The 26,058-nt window shown below is 32.0% G+C and overlaps 4 protein-coding genes and 1 pseudogene across 4 annotated transcripts; 2 read left to right on the plus strand and 3 right to left on the minus strand.

Annotated features, from left to right (window-relative positions):
- Positions 1 to 6,927: 6,927 nt before the first annotated feature.
- On the minus strand, positions 6,928 to 8,028 carry LOC145953324 (uncharacterized). The gene is made up of 2 exons (XM_083067264.1): positions 7,980 to 8,028; positions 6,928 to 7,436 (listed from the first exon to the last, which is right to left on the minus strand). The coding sequence occupies exons 1-2, from the start codon at positions 8,026 to 8,028 to the stop codon at positions 6,928 to 6,930; spliced, it is 558 nt and encodes a 185-aa protein (XP_082923390.1).
- A 402-nt stretch (positions 8,029 to 8,430) lies between these two features.
- LOC109815211 (uncharacterized) lies at positions 8,431 to 10,330 on the plus strand (annotated as a pseudogene).
- On the plus strand, positions 9,579 to 10,436 carry LOC145953325 (uncharacterized). The gene is made up of 2 exons (XM_083067265.1): positions 9,579 to 9,822; positions 9,982 to 10,436. The coding sequence occupies exons 1-2, from the start codon at positions 9,579 to 9,581 to the stop codon at positions 10,434 to 10,436; spliced, it is 699 nt and encodes a 232-aa protein (XP_082923391.1).
- Positions 10,437 to 12,724: 2,288 nt separating this feature from the next.
- CRR3 (chlororespiratory reduction 3) lies at positions 12,725 to 13,968 on the minus strand. Its single transcript, XM_020379873.3, has 2 exons — positions 13,522 to 13,968; positions 12,725 to 13,085 (listed from the first exon to the last, which is right to left on the minus strand). The coding sequence occupies exons 1-2, from the start codon at positions 13,865 to 13,867 to the stop codon at positions 12,961 to 12,963; spliced, it is 471 nt and encodes a 156-aa protein (XP_020235462.1). The 5' UTR covers positions 13,868 to 13,968; the 3' UTR covers positions 12,725 to 12,960.
- Positions 13,969 to 17,076: 3,108 nt separating this feature from the next.
- Positions 17,077 to 23,299, minus strand: LOC109815219 (ARM repeat superfamily protein). Its single transcript, XM_020379867.3, has 9 exons — positions 23,033 to 23,299; positions 22,597 to 22,947; positions 22,291 to 22,506; positions 20,773 to 21,422; positions 20,125 to 20,221; positions 19,966 to 20,019; positions 19,775 to 19,887; positions 19,418 to 19,614; positions 17,077 to 17,828 (listed from the first exon to the last, which is right to left on the minus strand). Exons 1-9 carry the CDS (start codon positions 23,207 to 23,209, stop codon positions 17,191 to 17,193), a joined length of 2,493 nt encoding a protein of 830 aa, XP_020235456.2. The 5' UTR covers positions 23,210 to 23,299; the 3' UTR covers positions 17,077 to 17,190.
- Positions 23,300 to 26,058: the final 2,759 nt, after the last annotated feature.

Here is a 26,058-nt window from a genome sequence, read left to right on the forward strand (position 1 = left end):
ACATCCAAAATCAAGGAGGAGTGTTAGATATTTGATTTTGTCTTGCACACGTAGCAGTTTTATTTAGTTTTATTTTAGTTTTATTTACTTTTCTTATTGTTTTGAATTAGTCCTAGACTTTAGGAGAAAGTAACCACTTAGTCCTAGTGACCCTAGACTTTAGGAGAAAGTAACCACGTTACTTTAGTTAGTTTCTTTTTTTCTGCAAGGCATTATAAATGTATTGGCAGTCAGAATAGTAGAATTGAATTCCCATTATTTTCATTCCAGAGATAATATATTCATCTTCATACTTTGTTTCTTCTCTCTCTCGTTGTGCTCTGTTTTTGTTTTTGTTGCTGCACTTGTCTCTCAAAACCAACACCTACAGTTCTAACATAAAAAATTCATTGGAGAATATTAGAGGGTTGAGACTTAGAAGTCCGAGTATTGTCATGTTGTACCACCACAACCATTTCATGGTCACCATTAGGAGAAGTAAACTGGTTATCTTAAGAGAAATTAAAATGATCTTGCAGGGCATTAGCTAAAGCCAAGGTTTCTGGATATGGAGTTTCTACATGAGTTGTTAGGCGTTCCAGAAGATGTAAATGACGTCTAGAGGTTTGAACGTCACGTAGCCCATGAAGAACTCTTCTTGAATTATCATGAGAGTTTTCTATTACAACCTCCCTTGGTATAGAAGTTGTCTTGACAGGGCCATTGGATGAGCCTAACTTTTGATTTTGGGCTTCTGATGGACTTATTTTTTGACCTCCTTTTTTCTTGGGCAATGAAAAACCAGATGTCATATCCTTCCCACGTGTCGATTAAGGATTTTTCCCTCCTAAGGTATTACGAATTTTATTTTAGGTCTTTGGAACTTGCATGCTGTGAATAGTGTGCATGGGTTGCACGTGGGCCGTATCATGTGACGTCATTATCTAAGGCAAGGAGCCATAATTAGAATCTTGGTAACCCAAATCATGGATCGCATCAAGGCCCTTACTATGGGTAGTTTATCCTGATATTTGATAATGAATCATTAGGAATATATCCATAAGCTTTTTTAGGTTGAATAGGATTACGATTTGATTTCTTTCCTTTTTTCACCAACATCCATGGCCCATAGCACTTTGCCAATTCTGGGGTAGAAGTTGTTACAGTTAGAGTCGTTGTTTTGGACCCATCTTAATTAGGGTTCACTTTCGAAAGCCCTACCGTCAGTGTACCTCCCTGAGCACTACCATCAACCTCCATGTCTCCGCCAATAGCGTTTAAAGTGAGGACTGAAGGATCACCACAAACATCTTGATAATGACCATATTTTCCACATCTAAAGAGGATGGAATGAAGCCCTTCATATTCCAACTTAATGACATGTCCCATAACATTAATCATTGAAACCAGTTTCCGTCCAAGATTAACTTCTGATAGATTTAGAAAAAATGTATAATGAGGTGGAATTAGTTGAAAAATAGTTAAGTAAAAGAAGAAAGGATATTTGAAGGAACAGGGCACAGATTTTGTATTAAGTTGAAAAATAGTGTAAAATGTAAGATTTGATAGATAGGTGAATGACACTTAGGATGTATTATATTTTGGAAGTACACTCAATGCACGAAAGCTATGCCTATTTATAGGCTTTGAACCACCAACTATCAAAAGGTGATTTTGAGTTTTTTATTATTTACTTCATTCTAGACATTTGGTTCTAGAATTATCTAACCTTTTCTTACATTATATATGGATAGCTTCCGGTGCTTCTCCCCATTTCTATACGTTTCTAGAATTTTATTTTTTTTTAAATTTGCAGCATTTTAACACTCCTCCTTGATTTAAATTTCTATAACACCAAGCATAGTTCATAGTTGTTCAAACTTCGCTCGTGGTAGTGCCTTTGTAAATATGTCTGCAACTTGATTTTCTGTTGAGCAGTATTCAAGTTGAATTTGCTTAGTTTTTTCTGCTTCTCTGATGAAGTGATATTTGATGGCTATGTGTTTCGTCCTTTGATGATGAATTGGATTCTTTGTCATTGCTATTGTTGATTTGTTGTCACAGTATATAACAGTCGGTCCATCTTGTTGTTCACTCATTTCTTCAAGTATTCTCCGTAGCCATATTGCTTGACTTGTAGTTTCAGCAGCTGCTATATACTCTACTTTTGTTGTTGATTGTGCAATTGTTGCTTGCTTCTTTGACGCCCAAGAGAAAAATCATGTTCCTAGTGAGAAGGCATATCATGATGTACTCTTCAAGTCGTTTATTGATCCTACCCAATCACTATGGGTATAGCCAATCATCCTTGATTTGGTCATGGTTTTATACCATATACCAAACTCCCTTGTGCCTTGTAGATATCTCAATATTCTTTTTCCTGTTCCATAGTGAATTTGACTTGGCTTTTGCATGAATCTTGATAGAAGACTTGCAACGAACATGATGTCTGGTCGTGTAGCTGTCAAATAAAGTAAACTTCCAACTAGGCTCCTATATCAGGATGCATCAGCTTCTGGTGCTCCATCCACCTTCTGTAGTTTCTCATTCGTCACTAGCGGTGTACTTACAGGTTTGCATCCGTAAATATTAAATTTCTCTAACTTACCTCTATACCGAGGAAGTAACTCATCAAGCCAAGATCAATCATCTCAAAGGTTTTCATCATGTCTTCTTTAAACTCCATCATCATCTTTGTATTGTTTCTGTCGCAACCCGAAAATTTCTGATCTCGCGACTAATGGTTTAGACATCCTTTTAAAAGTCTCATTAATTAAGGAATGCCCGGACACCAGACTAATCCTTAATTAATGGTTTTGAAAATAGGTTCATGGAGTCGCCACCAATATTTTACTCAAAACATTGGAAAAAGAAAAGGTTTTTTTAAGATCCAATAATGGTCTTGATAACCAAAATTGGGTTCGGGGGTCGGTTACGTGTAAGGAAGGTATTAAGCACCCCTACAACGCCCTCAATTGGTACCCTATGATGAAGTTAACGTGATAAAAATTAATAAATTAAATATTAAATCCCCTTTATTAATATTTATTTACATATTGAAAAATTAAATTATACGACTAACCTTAAAATATCTACATAATTGCATTTATTATAGTAATATGTAAAATAAAAGGAAGAGAAAGATAAAACAAGAGATTAATGAGTAATACCTCGTAACAAGCTTTATTGGATCTTCAACTATGGAGGTTTTAGGTGCTTTGTGGCAACCTTTCACACTACAATAAGTCTCACAAAACTCAAGAAGTATAATAGGAGAGAGAGAGGAAAAAAAGGGAGAAATTTCGAGCTCTATGGAGCTTTGGACGAAATTTTGGAGGTCTCCTAACTGTTGGTCGAGATTTTCTATTTATAGGCATCAGATGTGGGCCGGAACGGCCCGTTCTGGATTCGGAACGGCCCGTTCTGAATCCGAACGTTATGCTATATATTTGTACCCTAGAACGGCCCATTCTGAAATCAGAATGGCCCGTTCCGGTGAACCAGAACGGCCCGTTCTAATTTCAGAACGGCCCGTTCCGGGGTACAGATTTTAGGCCATTTGTTTAGTTTGGAATGACCCGTTCTGGTCTAGAACGGCCCGTTCCAGCTAACAATTTTTAGGCCATTGAGAAGCCTCGGAACGACCCGTTCCAATTCGAGAACAGCCCGTTCCGGACTTGGGAACGGCCCGTTCCAATTTTGGAACAGCCCGTTCCGATTTTGGAACGGCCCGTTCCAGGCCACTAAAAAAAGTTAATTTGGGTTTTTGGGCCCTCTGATGTCCTATCTTGTTTGTATGCCCCCCGGACGAAATTGGGTGTCTACAGTTTCCAGTGTAAATAAGATCATCTACATATAAGCAGAGTATGAGAGTATGTTGACCTTGAGTCTTGATGTATATTGTAGACTCACTCTTACTCCTCCTGAATTTATGATCAGTGAAGTACTGGTCGATCTTGTTATACCATGCTCGAGGAGCTTGCTTCAGGCCATATAAAGCTTTCTTCAGTCTCAACACTTTGCCTTCATGGCCTTTCATCACGAATCCTGGTGGTTGCTCCACATAGATCTCTTATTCGAGTACGCCATTGAGGAATGCAGACATAACATCCAGTTGATAGATGTTCCATCCTTTATGTGCTACAAGAGTTATTATAGCTCTTATTGTGTCTAAGCGTGCTACTGGAGCAAATGTCTCATTGTAGTCCACTCCTAGTTGTTGTGAGTAGCCCTTAGAGACCAATGTTACTTTGTGCTTTTGTATAGTTCCATCAGGATTAAGCTTTGTTTTATATACCCATTTTACTCCAATGATATCTTTTCCATGAGGGCAATCTACGAGCTCCCATGTATTATTCTTCTCAATCATTTTAATCTCTTCTTCCATAGCCTTGACCCATACTTCTTGGTTTGCTACCTCTTTAAAGCTTTTTGGTTCAAGTATGGCCAAGTTGCAGGTTTCATATATATCTACCAATGATCTAACTTGTCTCGGAGTAGACTCAGGTTATGATTCTTCTTGTTCTGGAATTATTCTTGGAGAGATAACAATGTCTTGATTGTTGTCTTCTAGACTTGATGTAGTTGGTTGATTGATGGGCATGTATATAGTCTTCTTCTCAATTCATTCTTCTTCCCAGTTCCAAGTAGCATTTTCATCTACTTCAATGTCTCTACTGATTGTTAGCTTCTTTGTCTGAAGATTGTATACTCGGTAGCCTTTTGATTGTGAACTGTATCCCAACAATATGCCTCGTACGGTCTTGTCTTCTGACTTATGCCTTTTTTCATCTGGCACATGAATGTAGCAGATAGATCCAAAGAACCTTAGGTGCTTAGCTGATGGCTTCTTCCCGCTCCAAGCTTCTATTGGAGTCTTATCCTGAACTACCTTAGTAAGACATCTGTTGAGTAGGTAGACTGTAGTGTAGATTGCTTCAGCCCAGAATGTATTTGGCAGTCCTTTCTCCTTTAGCATCGATCTTGTCATTTCCATGACAGTATGATTCTTTCTCTCTAACACGCCATTTTGTTGTGGAGTATATGCGACTGTAAGTTATCGCTCTATGCCTTCATCTTCGCAAAACTTGTCAAACTCACAAGATGTATACTCCTTGCCACTTCTAAGTACTTTTATCTGTTTTCCACTTTGCTTTTCGACAAGGGCCTTGAATTTCTTGAATATTCCAAAGACTTTTGACTTTGTCTTCAGAAAATAGACCCACGTCATTCTAGAAAAATCATCAATGAAGAGGATGAAATACCTATTGTTGGTGTGTGATGGTTTCCTCATCAGTCCACAAACATCTGTATGAATTAACTCCAATAAGTTTTTTGCTCTCCATGCTTTGCTTGTCGAGAACGCCAATTGGTGTTGTTTGCCGAGGAGACATCCTTCACAAGCTTCATTATTTTCCTTTAGGCTGGGTAGATCTCTCATCATACCTTTCTGATGTAGAAGCTTTAAGGCATGAATATTGAAATGGCCAAATCTCCGATGCCAAAGCCATGAGTCGTCAACTTCTATCTTCATGGCAATATTAGTTCCAGGTTTGAAGCTTATAGGAAAGCTTCTATTTCTCTTCTCCATTTTTACTTGGCCAACCTCTAACCTTTAACTATCATAAATTTTGCTTATATCTCTTTCAAAGTGAAGAGAATACCCATTTTCCATCATCTAACCAATGCTTAAAAGATTTTCTTTAAGATTGGGGACTAGTAAAACGTCCTTGATGAGTCTCATACCTTTCTTTGTCTCCACCATGACAGTGTCTTTGCCTTGAGACTCCACCATGGTGCCTTTTCCCAGTCGAAATTTCACTTTGAGGGAGTTATCAATGTCTTTGAAGATGCTTTGGTCCTTGGCCATGTGATTGCTGCATCCACTATCCAAGTACTAGCTTTCTTCTATGCTAGGATATTCTTCGTTAGCATAGAATAGATGTTGCTCCTGATTACGCTCTTCGGCAAAGTTTTCTTGATGCTTATTTTTATTACAACAATACTTCTCCACGTGGCTTCCCACAATGCCAACAGTCTTTTTCTGCATGTCCTGGCTACTTGCAAATACCACACGAAGAATATTTATCTTTGTTGTTTCCAGAGAAATTTCTAAAATTTTTATTTCTAGAATATTCTCTGGCATTTTTCTTTCCTCCATCTTCTTTATTTCTAGACTGTAATTTGAGCTTTGATTGAAATGCATTTTCAATTGAATTTGTATTGACACGACTATTTAATCTTGCTTCGTGCGCTCCGAGAAGACCAATTAATTTATTCACCGATAGAGAAGATGGATCCGAGGAAGTTTCTATGGAAGCTACAATGGATTCATATTTTTCCGTGAGAGTGATAAGAATTTTTTCTACCACTCTCTTCTCCTTAATTTCTTTTCCATATAATTTCATTTTATTAAATATTTCTTTTATTCTTCCATAGTATTCTTCAATGGTCTCGGATTCCTTCATTTTAATGGTCTCAAATTCTCTTCTTAGATAGTGTAGCTTGACGGAGTGTACCTGTTCATTGCCTTCAAATTCTTCTTCCAAAATATCCCATGCCTTTTTTGCAGTATCTGCGTCCATGATCCTTCTAGCGATAGTTTCTCCCGCAACTTGTTGAAGAACAAACAATGCTTGGGCATCCTTTTGTTCACAATCTTCTAACTTCTTCTGCTCCTCCTTAGACAGAGTGATAGTATTATCTGGTTTTTTATAACCAGATTGAACAATATCCCACAATTTTTGTGAGATAAAATATGTCTTTAGTTTGAGCTTCCAAAGATCAAAATTTTCTCCAGTAAAAACTGGTAAAGGAACAGATGAAAAATTAACGGTATTGGAGGCCATAGATCAAAGAAAAATGTTTATAAGTATATAAGTGAATTTTAGAAGTAGTTAGGTGATTTTTCTACGCCCAGTAGATGACCGAACGTAGCTCTGATACCACTTATACATTTGTTCTAAATCTATCAACTTCAACACAGATTCTAGCAAATTTTCCTTGAGAGTGTATCGAGGGTAAACGATCAATCTTAAGCATGGAGTCTAGCTTGCTCCAAACCCGCCATAGGAAGCGGTCATTATATAACTCTATGGGTAATCCTGGTATGTGAATCCAAGCAGTAACCTTCCGAGCTTGAGAAGCCGTAATTGTAAAATAGGGTCTCCAACGTTGCACCAGAATGTAGTGGTCAGGAATCATCCAGGGCTCTCCATATAAAGCATGGCGATAATCTTCTTCTTTTGAGAATTGAACCAAAAAATAATCATATGGCATATCAATAATGCGAACAGAACCAGTCTTAACCCAGTCACGATTAATCTGAGCTTTTAAGGCTTTGAATGAAACCTTCTTCCCCAGTACGTTGATAACTAAGGCCTTTTTCCAAGGATTGCACCATTCTTCAAATTCTTCCCAGGTAACATTGATTGTAGGACAGGGGTCCAACTCTATATCTGTATCATTCAACGAAATATTGTCCTCATTGATAATCTCCTGAAACTCATCCAGAGACAGATGCACGTAGTGGCTTGTGGGGGCAGTGGCCCCTAGTAACTTTTCAGATTTTTTTTAATAATATATATAATATTATATTATCTTTATTTAAAATCTAAAAATAGAAGAAAAAAATATAAAATTAAAACTGAATTTGAGTCTTGTTGCGGTTATCTTTATGTGATAAAGAAGATTTAAAAAATATACATTTTAATATGATAAAAATTAACAACAAATTACATGTTTTAGAAGAATAAAAAGTTGTTATGCATTTAAATTGTAAATCAAGATAAAAAAATTATAAATTAATAATGTATGTATTTTAAGTTTAAAAAAACCATAAGTTGTTATTAACCTCTTTTTGAATATTTTATATCTTTTTTATTTTATTTTCTTTTTCCAATTATTTTTATATTTTGAGGTTCCCATTTACCTCTAACATATTTTAAAGTGTAGAAGAGTGAAATTGGAGGGAAAAAAAAAAAAAAAACAAACAAACAAACCTCTTCTTCCTTCTCTACTCCTTCTTGTTTGAATAGCTAAACTATACATTTAAAGTGATCTTTGAGGTTAGTATATTTAAAGTTATTATTTTTACATTACTTTATTTGAATTAATCTTTTTTATTTTCAATGAGAAATTCAGTATTTTAATTTTTATTTACTCATTCTATTTTTATGTTTAGAAAAAACATTATATGTTATGAACATTACATTAATTAAAATTATATTGTTTTTAGTTGTAGCAATGGAAAGGTATTTTAAAAAAAAATCATCTTCAGAGCAAGCATCTTCTCCTCAAATACATGTTGAAAAGGAAGTCAAATTGGGTCCACCAACCAAAAAAAGATTTTTAGAATGTGATTTGGAAAGGCTTCCTGACGATCCTTGTCTAAGGCCAAAATTTTCATATTATCATCCAAGTGATAGAGATAAAGTTAGAAGATATTATTTGCAAAAGGGTTCTTGTCAACCAAAAGAGATAAATTTTCCACAAAGACAATTTGGAGATACCATTCGTAAATTTAATCCGAATTGGTATTTAAAATATGGAAGTTGGTTAGAATATAGTCAAAAGGAGGATGCAACATATTGTTTATATTGTTATCTTATGAGATCACATGTTGGGGAACATAAAGGTAGTGGTGATGTATTCATAACAGAAGGTTTTACAAATTGGAAAAAAAGTGAGAGATTTCAAGTTCATGTTGGAGGTCTAAATAGTTTTCATAATCAAGCATGGAGGAATTGTCAATTTTGATGAAACAAAAGCAACATATTGAAGTTACAATGTGTAAGCAGTCTGATCAAACTAAAAATGAATATCAAATTCATTTGACTGCAATAGTTGATTGCATTCGATTCTTATTACGCCAAGAATTAGCTTTCCGTGGTAATGATGAGTCAATGTCATCAAGTAATAAGGGAAATTTCTTGACCTTTTAGATTTTCTTGCTAACCACAATGAAGTTATTCATAAAGTGATAAAAAATGCTCGTGGAAATCTTAAGTTGATAGCTCCTACAATACAAAAAGATATTGTTAGATCTGCTGCTAGTGAAACTACTAAAGCTATACTTGATGATCTAGGAGATAATTTGTTTGCTATTTTGATTGATGAATCTCGAGATATCTCAGTGAAAGAGCAAATGGTTGTGGTTTTACGTTATGTTAATAAAAAGGGACAAGTTATAGAGCGTTTTCTTGGTCTTGTTCATGTTTCTAATACTAATGCTTTATCATTGAAAATAGCTTTGGAGTCATTATTTTCAAAATATGGATTAAGTTTATCAAGATTGTGTGGACAAGGATATGATGGAGCAAGTAATATGAAAGGTGAATTTAATGGTCTCAAAAGCTTGATATTAAAAGAGAATTGTTCCGCGTTTTATATTCATTGTTTTGTCCATCAACTTCAATTAGCTCTTGTTACAATGACAAAAAAACATGTTGGAGTTGCATTATTTTTTAACTTGGTTGCAAAAAGGAGAAATCTCTAGTGGACATGGCTTGAATCAAGAAACTACAATCAAGAAGGAGGGAAATACTAGATGGAGCTCACATTATGATATATTACTTAGTCTGTTTTCCTTGTTCTCTTCCATGATTGATGTGCTTGAAATAGTTGAGGAAGATGGCATAAGTTTAGCGCAAAAAGGTGAAGCATGCACTTTATTGAATTCTATGCAAACTTTTGAATTTGTTTTCACCTTGCACTTGATGAACAATATTTTAGGGATTACTCATGAGTTATCTCAAGCATTGCAAAGAAGTGATCAAGATATTGTAAATGCTATGAAATTAGTTTCAGTGTCCAAACAAAAATTACAAGCAATGAGAGATGATGGTTAGTCTTCTTTGCTCAATAATGTTTCACCATTTTGTGAAAACCATAACATTGTGGTTCTAAATATGAATGACACTTTTCAAACACAAGGAAGGTCAAGGCGTAGGGTAGAGCAAGTTTCTAATCTACATCATTTTCAAGTTGAATTATTTTTTCAAGTGATTGATCAACAACTTCAAGAGTTAAACAACCGTTTCACAGAAGCAAATATTGAGTTGCTTCTTTGTGTAGCATGTTTAAATCCAAGAGATTCATTTTCTACATTTGATAAGGAGAAGTTGATTCGTTTTGCTCAATTTTATTCTTTTGAATTTTCTCCGGTTGAACTTTTGGCATTAGATAATCAACTTGAAAATTATTTCATAGATGTATGTTTTGACAATGCTTTTTCAAAATTAGAAGGGATTGGTGATCTTTCTATGAAGTTTGTGGAGACAAGAAAACATGTATTGGTGTATTTGCTTTTAGAGCTAGCCTTGATACTACCAGTGGCAACTGCATCAATTGAAAGAGCTTTTTCTGCTATGAATATCATCAATAATCGGATGCGAAATCGTATGGGAGATGAATGGTTAAGTGATTGTTTAGTTACTTATATAGAGAGAGGTTTTTGATAGTATTGAAAATGAGCAGATCATTCAATGTTTTCAAACTACGAAAACTCATAGAGAACAATTATGATATGTATTTGTTTTTATACAAATTTATTTTTTATTTTGACAAATTTATGTATTTAAATATTGCCCCCACTACTTAAAATTTATGGATCCATCATTGAACTCATCCATCTCTTTTAAGAGACTATTATAATCATTAAAGATTCATCCACCTCCCATTGAAAGAACACTGTCAACGTAAGAACGTTTAGTACCAGAAGGCCCTGGATCAGTATCTGAATGATCGACCATGGTAGCATCAACCCCTCCATCAACAGATTTCGTCTTTACTTTCTTGGTGCAAAGTTGACTCGAATTTTCTTCCTTTAGGATAGAAACCCTAACAAAGCTCTCCATCTTTTTTAAGTATTATTGACATTTCATTAGAATTTTATCTATTCAATAACTTGTTTTATTAGACAATTCCTTCATTTTGTGATCATTATTTTAATTCTATGTATTCAATTTGTTTTCATTCATTATTTTGTCTAGGTAAATAAAAGAAAATTCAAATTTATCTTAAAAAAAAGATAAACTTTTATTCAATTTGGTCCTATTACTTTTAAAATATTCAATTTGTTTTTACTATTTTAAAAACATTCAATTTGGTTCTATAATTTATTAAAAAATATTCAATTATGTCATTTTATCTAATTTTATTAATGTTATTAGTGTCAGTTTAGATGAAAAGATAACATTAAAATTATTTTAAAAATTACATAATTAAATTAAATCTTTTAAAATAGCGAGACTAAATTAAATCTTAAAAATAAATAAATAAACTACAAATATAATTTAACTTAAATTATATTATTGAAGATATAGATTATGGTTGGGAAATATCTTTGCTTCATTAAAAAAAACACCAATAACCAATTGGCAATAATGGAACAACTTAAACTTATCTAAATTATTAATCACATTATTAATAAATAATTTATACTATTAATAAAAAATTATTTTATTTAGTATTCACATTTTTTTATAATCTTACTTTCATAATTACCTTTTTATAAAAACTAACAATTTATTTATTTATTATTATTTTTTGGAAATTCACTCTATAATTATCTGTATGTATAATAATCACCCATTATTATATAATTCTTCTTATTTATTATTTTTAAAAATAATTTAAGAAGATACAAAATACCTTTTATATGCTATTACTATTAATAAAAGTGATTATCCCATATTTTTGAATAATTTTATCTTTATAACTACTTTTTACAAATTATAATTTTTTTATTATTTTGTAATCACCTATATTTTTTTAGTAAAGATAGGAAAGATTACAAAGATGGTCGTAATGAAGATTGAACCTAGGTCTTCATGCTTCTAACTACCCTAACCTCTCCCCACCTAACCACTAGGCTAACCCTAGTGGTTTAATCACCTATGTTTTTAATAACCACTCACTTATATAATTTTATTATTTACTATTTTATAAAAAATAAGAGTTAATCACCTATACACTGTCAGTGTAAAAAATTTTTACACTGACAACCAATCATATATTTTAATAATGACATGTCAGTTACTTATTTAATGAAGTAATAATAAAATAAAATAATTTAAAAGATATGATTGGTTGCCAGTATAAAAGACTTTACACTGGTAGTGTATGGATGATTAACTCTAAAAATAATTAATACAGACTTGAAGTAATTATTTCTAATGAGGCAGTGTGTATTCATTGGTGAATCTGATTGAAGAAGGTAGTGATAGGGCTGTTGAAGCAAGCTTGGCAATACTGTATAATCTGAGTATGGACCCAGAGAACCATTCAGCACTTGTGGCTGCTGGAGCAGTGCAGGTCTTGAAAAGAATTGTTCTATCAAACAGACCACACTGGGAACGGGCACTTCTTTTACTCAGGATTTTGCAACCATGATGAGTTCAAGGGTGCAAATCTTTAAACATTTTTCATATTGTACAATCTACTTAAAATGTGTAAAAGAAAATCTTTACCCTTTCTTATAGATAAAACATATTTGATTCTTTAGAAGTATTTCGAGTTTTGCTATCTTAAATTTGATAATGCATGGTTTTTTCTTGATCAATGCATTTGTTTGTTTGTTTTTTTTTTCTTTTTAAATCATTGCATTAAATAAAAATATATCATTGTTTTATTTTATTTTTATTTTTGTCGATTTGTAATTATATCACTGTGTCTATGCCACCTCCCAAACCAACATAAAATATTTAAATTAATTAATGTAGAATGCCTCAACCACAATAGTAACTCCACACCCACAAACATGGTCATGATGATGCCTTAATAAAAAGAACCCAAAGTTCTAATTAAACAACCAAGTATATAGTTCTATGGAAATCTACAAGTATTTGTAGACCAATAAAATATCTATACACTGTTACCACAAAAAGAAAAAAATAACATACATACATAAATTGTTATATTATTGAATATCCTTCAAAACTTTGAGTAATTTCCACGTTGCATAAAGCTATTGACCTTTGCTCACAAGATGAGATCGTCAAGAAAAGGGTTGTTGAAGGGTAACTTGATGACTCCAAAGGCTACAAGGAGTAATATAGCCCAAACAGGTAGCATCCATTGTAACATAAACATTAGAATTCCTTTTCCTGCAACAATTTAAATAAATATAAATAAAAGAGCGTAATTAAAAGAGTTAATCATTTATATACTGTCAGTATAAAAGTTTTTACACTAATAACCAATCATATCTTTTAAATTATTTTATTTTATTTTTGTTTCATTAAATAAGCAGCTCCCATAGTGTGACGGCGGTGTGTACAAGTTCCGGGAATGAATTCACCGCCGTATGACTGACCGGCGATTACTAGCGATTCCGGCTTCATACAGGGGAGTTACAGCCTACAATCCGAACTGAGGACGGATTTTTGGAATTAGCTCACCCTCACAAGATCGCAATCCTTTGTCCCGTCCATTGTAGCACGTGTCGCCCAGGGCATAAAGGGACATGAAACTTTATTATGTATAAAAAGTGACTAAAATGAAGATGTAAGTACTAAAAAGAAAGGAATTGCAAATAGTTACTTTTGGAGTGAATTTGAGGCTCAACATTGGTGGCGAGCCACTCTCCAGTTTGCCTCATCTTCTTCTGCAGGTCTCCTTCAATTGCTTGGCCCAAGAAGAGGTCCATCACAGTCTTCCGCATGTCCACATTCAGAGGAGGGGGTTCCGCGTCCCTGAAGCTTCCCGCGCCAACCATGCGTTCCACTTGCATTACCGAAAGCTTCGGTGCCCCCTTCCCAACCCTAACCCTCCTTCTCACACCACCCTTCCTCTGCTCTGAATTTGAATCGCTGTTCTCGGAAACCGTCGCATTCGCCATGATGGGTTTCGTTACCATACAAAAGTTAGCTAAGCAAATCGCTGCCATGCTTCACGGCTGCTCTAAACGCCTCACCTGTAAGTAAATGGATAAGACCACGCCACTCTCACTCTCAAAATATCAGCACCACTTCAAATATCTTTCACACTTCTTTCAACTTTATTATTATGTGCCTTCAAAAATATTAGTATATTAAAAAAAAATGAGTGATTATTATTTGTTATGTTATCATTTATTTGTATGAAATATATTTCGTACAATAATGTAAATTATTTATTTTAAATCAAAATTATAATTTATATGTTTAAAAGTATTTATTTATATTAATTTTAAATATAATCAATATAAATTTATCATACACAAAAATAATTAATATTTTTTTAGTAATTTTAACTTTATATTTAATTTAATTTTTATTTTATCAAATTGTATTTATAATCTTTATATTTTTATTGATCTATAATTTTAATTTTTTATTTTAAAATAAATAATTTAGTTCTTCTAATTTTAAAAATACAAAATTTTAATTTTTTTATCCAATTAACATTTATTGATTATAAAATTTTAATATTTATTTATACTTAATTGATGTAATGTTTAGTAATAAGACATTTAAAAATAAATAAAAAATTAGGCAAAAATCTTATTTTGGTCTCTTATATTAATTGTTTGTTTCAATTTAGTCCCACTTTTATTTTTTGTCTCAATTTGGTCCCAAACTAATTAATTGGTTTTAATTTAGTCCCAAATTAATTAATTAGTTTCAATGTGGGACTTCTGTCCAAATTATTTAAACGAAGTTAGCTTTTGGTCACGTGGATGCCACGTGGATGACAATTTTTTTGAAAACACCTGGATCCAGAACGGCCCGTTCTGACACCAGAACGGGCCGTTCTGGTTTCACTTTTGGTGTGTTAATTTTGCAACTGAAACGGGCCGTTCCAGATGCAAAATTAACACACCACCAGTGCAACAAAACGGGCCGTTCTGGTTTCAGAACGGGCCGTTCTAAATTCAGAACGGCCCGTTCCAAAATTGAGAATATAATATTCTTGACTTAATTGTGTTTTTGATCGCTCAAGTATTATAATTATGCAATTTTGATCCCTAAGGTTTTAATTGACTAATTTCTGTCCTTAAAAGATTACAGTTGTGTAATTTTAGTCTCACAATTTTTAATTGAACAATTTTAATCTCTCAAATATCATAATTGTGCAATTTTAGTCTTTCTCATTAAAAATTTAATAATTTTAAAATTTTAATATATATATATAATGTTTTAAAACTATATAATTGTTTGCTTATTTAAATTAACGTATATTATAATTTTTTTTAATGTATCAAATGATATATATTTATTATTACTAAATAAATAAAATTTATATATTATTAGTATTTTATTATTATTGATAAATTAATATCAATAATATTTTTACTATATTTATAAATAAACTAATAATTTGATAAATATAACTTAATATATATTAATATACTTTTACAAAAATATAAATATATAAGATCAGATATATATTTCTAATTAATATACTTATATTTTTGTAAAAGTATATTAATATATAACAAGCTATATTTATCAAATTATTAGTTTATCTATAAATATATTAATAATATTATTGATATAATATCGAAAATTATAATATACGTTAATTTGAATAGATAAATAATTGTTTAATTTTAAAACATTATATATATATATATATTAAAATTATTAATTTTTAATGGGAGAAACTAAAATCGTACTATTATGATATTTGAGGGACAAAAATTGTTCTATTAAAAATTGAAGGACCAAAATCGCGCAATTGTAATTCTTTAAAGACTAAAATTACCCAATTAAAATCTTAGGGATCAAAACTGCACAATTGTAATACTTGAGGGATAAAAAATGCAATTAAACCAATATTATTTATTAATTTTATTAAAAAAATATAATAATTTTGAAAAATATTTTTTTATGGTAAAAATTTTAAAATTACTTATTTTTATAAAATACAATTGTCTTATAAATAGAGTAATAAATTTTTCTTTTTCTCTTTTTGTTTGAAGAAATATTTAAGTATCACTTTATAATTTTTTGCAACTTATTTAAAATTAGAGAAATAAAATGATAAAAATTAATAAGATAAACATAATAAAATAAAATATAAAAAAAATATAATATATTTATTTTATTAGATATAACAACATAATTAAAATATAATTAATAATATATATTTTATAAAATTATTAATATTTTATATATAAAAAAAAGGATAAAACCGGAACGACTCGTTCTGAAACCGGAACGGACCTTTCTGGTTGTACTTTTGGTGTGTTAATTTCGCACCTGGAACGGGCCGTTCCGGATGCTAAATTAACGCACCAAAAGTGAAACTAGAACGACCCGTTCCGATTTCAGAACGAGCCTTTCTGGATCTAGGTGTTTTCAAAAAAATTGTCACATCCACGTATGCATCTACGTGGCATCCACGTGGCCAAAAGTTAATTCCGTTTAAATAATTTAGACGAAAGTCCCACATTGAAACCAATTAATTAATTTGGGACTAAATTGAAACTAATTAATTAGTTTGGGACCAAATTGAAACCAAAAATAAAAGTGAGACTAAATTGAAACAAATAATTAATATAAAGGACCAAAATAGAGTTTTAGCCAAAAAATTATTATAAAACATAAATAAAATTTTTATTAATAAAATAGGCATCAATCACTCGTAAATATAAAAAATAAAATAAAATAAAAACACAAATGAAGAACTTTTTTTTATCCTTATATATTACATTATTAAATAATACATTTAACTATCATCAAATAATAAATTGATGTAAAATCAAAATTTAATATTTTAAAAAATAAGGAAACTAAATGTTTTTATCAAAATTACGAATCGAGAAAAATAAAAATTAAAAAATTAAAAATATAATTTAACTTAAATAATTTATTAAAAATAATGATAAAAAAGTACTGGTAACATTATTTTTTAATAAAAGAATTATACTTTTAATTCCTTAAACATTTTATCTTTAGGGCAATGTTTAACAAAACTGATAATATTTATCGTAAAGATATCACATGATATTAAATTATATTTTTTCATTTAAATTAGACATAAATAAAGTAATGATATATTTTTATTTAATGCAATGATTTAAAAAGGAAAAAAAAACAAACAAACAAACAAATGCATTGATTAAGAAAAAGCCATGCATTATCAAATTTAAGATAGCAAAACTCGAAATACTTCTAAAGAATCAAATATGTTTTATCTATAAGAAAGGGTAAAGATTTTCTTTTACACGTTTTAAGTAGATTGTACAATATGAAAAATGTTTAAAGATTTGCACCCTTGAACTCATCATGGTTGCAAAATCCTGAGTAAAAGAAGTGCCCGTTCCCAGTGTGGTCTGTTTGATAGAACAATTCTTTTCAAGACCTGCACTGCTCCAGCAGCCACAAGTGCTGAATGGTTCTCTGGGTCCATACTCAGATTATACAGTATTGCCAAGCTTGCTTCAACAGCCCTATCACTACCTTCTTCAATCAGATTCACTAATGAATATACTGCCTCATCAGAAACAATTGCTTCTGTGGAATCTACCACTCCTTCGGATATTATTCTGTTAAGTTCTACAACAGCAGTTTCCTGTGTCTCTGGGGAAAATGAAGTTTTGATCTGTTCTAGAAGTCTTGGAATTGTCTCATAAAGAGTAACTTCCATATTGATGGGATAGAGACTTGTGATGGAGCCAGAGAAAGAACTTAGTTTAACTAGACAAGCAGCTACCCAATCTTTGTTGTGGAGGGGAATGCTGGACCTGAGGATTCCACGAAGCAAATCAATGAAATGCGAGAAATTTATTTTGTGGCGGAACTGCTCATAGTCGAGTAGCCTTGTCAGTAACCGGGATGCTGCAGATATTGCAAGACCAGCTTCTTCAAATTCAATTGCATATGCTTCAGAAAACTGATCTTCCACGTCAGATTCCATGTCCGCTGCATAAACATAAATTGTGAGCGACATTTTGATCTACAGACAGTATAAGCTGAAGAAGGTTAGTGACAAATACTTGTATTAGAGATCAACATATATATGTTTGCACGGACCTAGTATAACATATATAAGTATGATATATGAACTCCATCTTGAGGGCAGTTTTGAGATATTGAGGAAATATTGTGGAGAAATTTGGTATAATTAGGGAGTATTGACCACTTATGTAATCAGAGAAAATATGCTATCTTTCCATTATTTCTTTAGATAGATTGATTCTAGTCTCTAAATTTATGATAATTCTTTCAGCCTTGTATAGTACATAAATATGGTATTGCTATCATGGAATAAACACATCATTCTCTAGTCTCAATTCTAAAACAATATACATCATTCCTTCTTATAAAATTGGACTATTATGTAGACCATTTATATAATATACAAAAACTAATACGAGACCTTTACAAGCACAAGGCAATGCAGTACGCAGCTCTAACGAGCAAGATAGTAAGATGAGACTTCCTGCATTTGCATCTAATTTGAATAGTTTGATTCTCTCTCTTTTGTTTTACAAATTATTGATTCAAATTGGCATCCAATTATGTTCCCATTTTTTACTTGGTTCATATTTTTCTTCCAGCTCAAATCCTATCTGATCTACAACCTATTGTTATACTGTTAAATATAAGCTACCTTCAATTAATTAGTGAAAAATGAGACCTTATTGATATTTTTCTTTGTTTGGGAGTTTACTGATATGGGTTTACACTTGTGCTAATTACACTGATTTGTCACAGAAATTCCCAAAGTCATCCAATCAATCTGTAATGATGCAGTCAATCTCAAAACCGCTGTTGCGAGATAGAGAATTGCAGGATAACCACTAATGTAAAATTTTAGATACAGGTTAAATAATTTGTCTCTGTGTGTGTGTAAATATACCCAAATATAAAAAATAACCCAAAATAAGATATTCATGAGCTGGCAATAGAGAACAGAGATGAAATCATGAAAGACCTGAGGGAGAGAGAAATGAAAGCCCTAACCAATCTCTAAGAAAGAGCAGGGAACAGTGAGAGTGAATTGAATAGAAATAACATAACAGAATGACCTCAAGCTTCTAAACCCATATAAATAAACTTCCAAACAAAGAAAAACATCAATAAGGTCTCATTTTTCACTAATTAATTGAAGGTGGCTTATATTTAACAATATAACAATAGGTTTTAGATCAGATAGGATTTGAGCTAGAAGAAAAAATATGAACCAAGAAAAAAAAAATGGGAACATAATTGGATGCCAATTTGAATCAACAAACAATGGCAAATGGCCTTGGTAATTCACCAGCTGATCAAACACGAGTTATTGTTGGAGATAATTAAATAATAAAAGCAGTTAAATGGAGAGTCAATTCCATCTCTTGCCCTGCCTTCACATCTCTCAAAAACCACATATCTATTGAAACCCAAATAATGGTGTTTAGTCATTTTGATGTACTTATTATGCATCCACACCCAAAAATAAAAAACAAACCAAACAAATGAAAATAATTACCACTTAAAAAAAATCACAAATTACATAACAGCTTTACCTGAAATTTTCAAAATTTTTTGCTGAAAAACAGAATTGAGACCAGATTCAATATCGGAAAGTGTACTTAGGGCCAGAGTTGGGTCAGTCAATGCCACAAACTCAAGCACAGATGCAGCTTTTTCTTGTAAACTGGGAGGAGAGGACTTCAGAATCTCAACAAGGTGTGCAATGAAAACAGAATCCAGTATATCATTCCTGAAAGATTTACCAAATAAAAAGTCAATGCTAACTTCCACTGTGTAGAGCACTCATAGATTTGCTTGATCAAACAATAAGATCTATTGGAGCTCAATAATTAAACTTCAACAAATCCAGGGCCCTTCAAGGTACTCTGGTTCAGGTCCTTTTAGCTAACCTTGTGTATGATTTTAATACCACTTGTTTGGTGCTACTATCCCCGGTTGAAAACCTATCACTTTTTACTCCACCAAATGCCTTTTCAGATCCATCAGCTGGTCCATCATAAAACTGAAAAGAATCAATGTACTTGACAATCAATGAGAAAAAAATCAGCTCTAAGTTATCTGCAAGATGTGCAATACGTACCTTCAATTGCATTTCTTTACTGGGGTCTAGTATCCGAGCAAGTATGTTCAAAGACTGTAGAGGTACATCATATCATCAGTTAAACCTTGTTCAGCTCTTATCCTTTTTAATTTTCTGAAACCTTGCCATAATTAATTAACATAAAATAAATAATAATACCTTTTCCACAATGGTTCCAGCTATCCCTGAGCTTTTCAAAATACTAACTAAAGGACCTAAAACCCCCTCAGCTTCAATTACCCGGCAAACAATGTTGCTGCATCAAAATAAGCAAAGAAATATGACAATTCAAAAACTATGATCACACAATCTTAAACTATTTAAACAATTCATATTATACATCAACCAAGGCTTATCCCACTCAAAGCCATGTTTTTCTCTTATAACAAAACATTATTCGTATGATGTAACTTTGGGCTTTCCTATATTTTCTTCTTTTTTATGTATATTTTCCTACATGATATATCAGAAAATATATACTTATCACATGGTCTATCTTTCACGTTCTAGGTGATACCTTACACTGAAATTCAATATTTGACTACACATTTTCAATCTTTAATAGAATGATACTTTTTAAATATAAGTTATATTTATATAACAATCATATCCTGAATTTCTTGATTTACAGTGGAAGATAGTCTTTAAAGCTCTCTTAGTATGAAATTTCTAAAATATCCTCTAATTTTAAATAGAAATTAACTGATTTATATTTTAGAAAAGAAATAGCAGTTCTCAATATCAAGAACAAAAATTTAATGCTGCAATTATAAAACTATAAACTATATTTTTGTGATTTGAGATTACCTAACAGACAGCCTTTCCAAAGCTTGTGTTGCCGCCAACTGGACTGCATCATCCTCACAACTCAAAAGCCTTACTAAATGCTTAATTGCTCCAGCCTCCCTGAATGCAATACGTAGATGTTCATTGATACACGCAATAGCAATTGACTCAGCAGCCTTTATAATTGCAGACTTATCGTCCAGTTCTAGTATCAGTACTAAACGAGCAACACCATCCATCCACGGTAAAAGTGTAAACCTCTGATCATTTGAGCATTCAGAATGAGGCATAGTCTTTTCTTCCATTTCTAAAGCCCCAACACGGGCAAGGAATTGCTGTTGTGTTCGTCCAACAATTGCGTTGACTTTTGCTTCATCTAAGTTAGCATTCTTGTCGTCAATATTTAGTCCAACAAGTAATTCCGAAGCACCATATCTGGATGGCTGTCTAGAAGTCCTTTCAATTTCTGTACCATCAGGTAATGTGGGCCACATCTGTAAGCCTGGGGTGAATGACTTAAAGGCTGCAGCACCAACTAATGGCACAGGAACCAGACCTTCCTCAATAACAAGAATTCTAAAATAGTTGTCCTTAACAAGTTCCAGCAATGCATTCCTTGCTTCCTTCCTAATAACTTTGGATCCTTCCAAGTTAGATGTTAAGAACTTTGCCTGAGATAAGGTTAAAGATAATCACATTCTTGACTGTTATAAGCATCAAGAGAAAGGACCATTGGCATGTACAATGGAAATTAAAATATCAGTAAGTTTCAGAATGCCATTCCTTCTAATTCTTCCTTCTTTTCCAGACAACTTTTATTGTAAGGCATTAATGCTAATGCTTATGTTGAAATCTATGGATTATATGGAAAAGACCAAAAAAAAAAAACAGTTAACAGTATAAACTTTATTGTACTCGTGAGAAACTGAATAGCTGTAATTATTTAGTGTTCACAAAATTTTTGAGCTGTCCTTTTTGTCTCTGGTACAATTAAATAATTTCCAAACACGAATCCTCTTTTTGTAGGCCAAAAATTCTTGCGCAAAATAATCCACATACAAGGTAACTTGTGTCTTTCTTTCTCTAAAAAATACAGTGTCATGTTTTTGAGGAACACTAGAGGATCCATGGTGACATGAAATGGAACTCCTAATCATTTCTTCAAAGAGACTTTGATGCCAATGACTATATCAACCTTAAATCCTAGTGCAAACCCAGGAATGATTGTTTATCCCTAGAAGAATTCATCTTACCAATAATTACACACAGCTCATTGATCAGTTGAGGATCCAGGGTGACATGGAATGGGACTCCTCACCACTTGGCCAAAGAAGCTACCATGTCAAGAGCTGTATCATCCGGGATCTTAGTGTTTTAGGTGCAAACCATGGAATGGTTGTTTATCTCTAGCAGATTTCGTCTTAAAAGGAATTACATATAGTTCACAGATCAGCATTTAAACCAGTACAGCATGCAGAAAAATATTTTTTATTGCAGAAGTAACCACCTTCCAATTACAAAACTCGAAGGAAGTCTCACCAATTTTGGTATAACACCTGCTTCAACCATGATGTTGTGGTTAACACGGCTCAATGCTAAATTTGCCAATATGCCCCCTGCAGCCTCCTTCACTTTTATATCCTCGTCGTCAAGGTACTTAATAGCTAACGGCAGAATATCAGTATTTGAAATTTTAATGCAGAGCTTCTCATCAACAGATAAATTCCACAGTGTACTCAAACTCTGCTCCTTTACCTGCAAACAAGAGTTGCAAATATTCTCAATTTTCTACATCAAAGAAACATGTGCACATGAGCCCAAGTTGGTGTAGACCAATTCCCATACCTCAGGAGCCAAGGAAGATTGCCTCATCAATCTGTTCATCTCTTCTATTGCTCCACTATCAGCTACAGAATTTCTATATAGATTGACTGAAGATAGTGATCGTAGAAGGCCTGCAGCTGCCTCACATGCTGAACTAGACTCTGATCTGAGGAGATTCACAACAAGATTAATACAACCAGGAAACTGCATTAAAGTGTCTATACACTTCTTCCCACCGAGCGAATATTTCCAGAGAGCCATTATAGCTTGTTCTCTATCCAAAGGATCCCGATCTAAGCCTAACATACGAACAAACAAGGCCACATAACCATCACCCAGGTCAGAAGATGTACTTGTTGCTGCATCAATGCCCTGAAAGCAAAATTCAAGCATGATATGTTACATGAAATGAATTAAAAAATAAAGAGAAGGGACGTGGTGTGGGAGTGTGACATACAGGGGGGGAGGTGGCGTCACGGCCGTTACCAGTGGCCCTGGCGGAGAAGGCGAGTTTGGATTTGGATTTGGAAGAGATAGCGAGGGTGCTTGGTGGGAGAGTCTGTGCGACGGTGATGGGTGGGAGGAAGTGCGAAGGGTTGAGGTTGGAGGGCGTTAAGAGTGTATAACCCAACATGGTTTGGCTTTTGGCCTCACTGGATAACGCTCATACACTGCCAACAAGAGACAAATATATGCAATTGCAGAGTGGAAAGTGGAAACTCACTTGGCCTTCGAGGTGCCCTCCACACAAACAAAATAGATTTTTCTAGATTTCTCTCACAATATATTCTTTAAACAATAAACTTTGGTCCGTTAAATTTTGAAGTCAGCTATCTCACCTTTTGAGGTGTTTAAAGAGAAAATTAGTCACTACTATTTCAGGTACGAACAAAAAAATAATAAACTGTTATTGTTTAGTGGAACCAGACTCAATTAAAAAAAAATAAGATTAAATAATAGAGATATTTTGGTTCAATTAGACTTATAATTTGTTTTTTAATATAAGATTTTAGGTTTGGTAAAAAATATTAATTTTTTTTATTTTTAATAATAAAAAATATAATATTAAAGTGATTATTAAAAAAAGTATTTCTTTTATATATTAGCATAGACTAGTGTAAAAAATTACTTCATGTCTTTATGAATTATTTTTATAAAATAGTAAATAATAAAATTATATAAGTGAGTGGTTATTAAAAACATAGGTGATTAGAAAAAGAATAAAAAAAATTATAATTTGTAAAAAAAGTATTTATAAAGATAAAATTATTAAAAAATATGGGATAATCACTTTTATTAATAGTATTAACATATAAAAGGTATTTTGTATCTTCTTAAATTATTTTTAAAAATGATAAATAATAAGAATTATATAATTATAGATAATTATTATACATATAGATAATTATAGAGTGAATTTTCAAAAATAAATACAAATAATTATAGAATAAATTTTAAAAATAAATAAATTGTCAGTATTTATAAAAAGATAATCATGATTGTTAAAAAATGTGACAGATTCAGCAATAGATTAATGATTGACTAATGTTAGCTTATAATTAAAAAAAAAAGTAATTATAAAAATAAAATTATTCAACAATGCGGACATCAAATAAGACAATCATTTGTATCAAGACTACTAGCATATAAAAGGTACTTTGTATCTTCTTAAATTATTTTAAAAAATGATAAATAATAAGAATTATATAATAATGGATGATTCTTATACATACAGATAATTATAGAGTGAATTTCCAAAAAAAAAAAAGATAAATAAATTGTTAGTTTTCATAAAAAGGTAGTCATTAAAGTAAGATTGTCAAAAAAAAAATGTCAACACTAAATAAAATAATTTTTTTATTAATAGTATAAATTATTTATTAATAATGTGATTAATAGTTTAGATAAGTTTAAGTTGTTTCATTATTGCCAATTGGTTGTTGGTGTTGTTTTTTTTTAATGAAGCAAAGATATTTCCCAACCACAATTTATATCTTCAGTAATATAATTTAAATTAAATTATATTTATAGTTTATTTATTTATTTTTAAGATTTAATTTAGTCTAACTATTTTTAAAAGATTTGATTTAATTATTTAATTTTTTAAATATTTTTAATGTTATTTTTTCATCTGACACTAATAACATTAATGAAATTAGATAAAATAACATAATTGAATATTTTTTAAGAAATTATAGAACCAAAATTGAATGTTTTAAAAATAGTGAAAACATGGAGAATCTTCAACAACATCTCAATCATGGGAACTGCGCAACATTTGGTAACATTTTCTAAAAGAAAAAGAGACTTAACAGTGTTGCTGCAAAATTATCTCATATCAGTAACCCTTTTCTTGATAAACTCTCTCATGACCTATGGAGTGAATATGAACAAGTTTTGGTTCAAAAAGAGCTATTGTGATTCCAAAAATCCCGCTGTAAATAGCTAGAACTTGGTGAATGTAACACAAAATATTTCCATGGAACCACGTTGATTAGGAGGAGGAAAAATAGGATGATTAAACTACAAAATGAGTTAGAGGTTTGGGTTGAGGATAAAGAGGAGCTTGAAGAAATGGCAACAAGTTTTTATAAGGATTTATTTGAAAAACTTGGCAAGCATGAACCGTTTTGTTTACAAAATTCATTTCTAGAACTCAAACAAGATGATATAGAGAAGCTAGAAGAACCTTTGTCTCAACAGGAAATCCAAGTTTCTCTTAAACATATGGGGGGTTTAAAAGCCCTTGGTCTGGATGGCTTTCGTGCATTATTTTACCAGTCCTAGGGGCCTATAGTGACACCATCTCTTTGTGAGTTGATTCTCTCCATCTATGAGGAACCAAAAAAGGTTGCAGAGATAAACAAAACATTTATTACCCTCATTCCTAAGGTCGACAATGTCATTTCTCTGAAGCATATGAGACCTATAACTTTATGTAATGTATCCTACAAGATACTTACAAAGATGGTGGCTATTCACTTGAGAAGTATTATGGAAGATATAGTGGGTCCTAACCAAAGTAGCTTTGTACCTAATCGACAAACTATAGACAACATTATCATAACTCAAGAAGTGATTCACTCTATGAAACATAAATCAGGGAAGAAATGATGGATGGCCATAAAGATTGATCTAGAAAAGGTTTACGATAGACTAAACTGGGATTTCATTAGAGAAACTTTATCCAATATTGGACTCCCGCAAAAAATGATTGAGTTAATATGGTTTTGTATCTCTTATCCGTCTATGCAGTTATATGGAATGGGGAGGCATTAGAGGTTTTCAATCCTTCTCGTTGCATCTGACAAGGGGATCCCTTGTCCCCATATATTTTCGTGCTATGCATGGAAAGCTTATTTCATCTAATCAATATAGCTGAACAACAAAAGCTATGAAAACCAATCAAATTATAAAAATAAAAAAATGTACATCGTTATCCTACTTACCATTTGTTGATGATCTTATTCTTTTCTCTGAAGC

This window comes from Cajanus cajan, chromosome 11, assembly GCF_000230855.2.
Source record: "Cajanus cajan strain Asha chromosome 11, NIPB_CcT2T_4, whole genome shotgun sequence".
In the NCBI taxonomy this organism is placed as follows: Eukaryota; Viridiplantae; Streptophyta; class Magnoliopsida; order Fabales; family Fabaceae; genus Cajanus; species Cajanus cajan.

Bases quoted from the DNA above. Each gene is read 5' to 3' on its own strand.
- CRR3 (XM_020379873.3), bottom strand. From the start codon at position 13,867: ATGGCAGCGATTTGCTTAGCTAACTTTTGTATGGTAACGAAACCCATC. The intron at 13,086-13,521 runs GTAACTATTTGC...AAATTGTTGCAG, and splicing joins GCCTCAAATTCACTCCAAAA to GAAAAGGAATTCTAATGTTT.
- LOC145953325 (XM_083067265.1), top strand. From the start codon at position 9,579: ATGATTGATGTGCTTGAAATAGTTGAGGAAGATGGCATAAGTTTAGCG. The intron at 9,823-9,981 runs GTTAGTCTTCTT...TATTTTTTCAAG, and splicing joins ACAAGCAATGAGAGATGATG to TGATTGATCAACAACTTCAA.
- LOC145953324 (XM_083067264.1), bottom strand. From the start codon at position 8,028: ATGTATAGTTTAGCTATTCAAACAAGAAGGAGTAGAGAAGGAAGAAGA. The intron at 7,437-7,979 runs GTTTGTTTGTTT...TGAATGATACAG, and splicing joins GAGTAGAGAAGGAAGAAGAG to ATATAGAGTTGGACCCCTGT.
- LOC109815219 (XM_020379867.3), bottom strand. From the start codon at position 23,209: ATGTTGGGTTATACACTCTTAACGCCCTCCAACCTCAACCCTTCGCAC. The intron at 22,507-22,596 runs GTATGGGAATTG...TCTTGTTTGCAG, and splicing joins AATCTTCCTTGGCTCCTGAG to GTAAAGGAGCAGAGTTTGAG. The intron at 21,423-22,290 runs GTGAGACTTCCT...ACCTTATCTCAG, and splicing joins CAGGTGTTATACCAAAATTG to GCAAAGTTCTTAACATCTAA.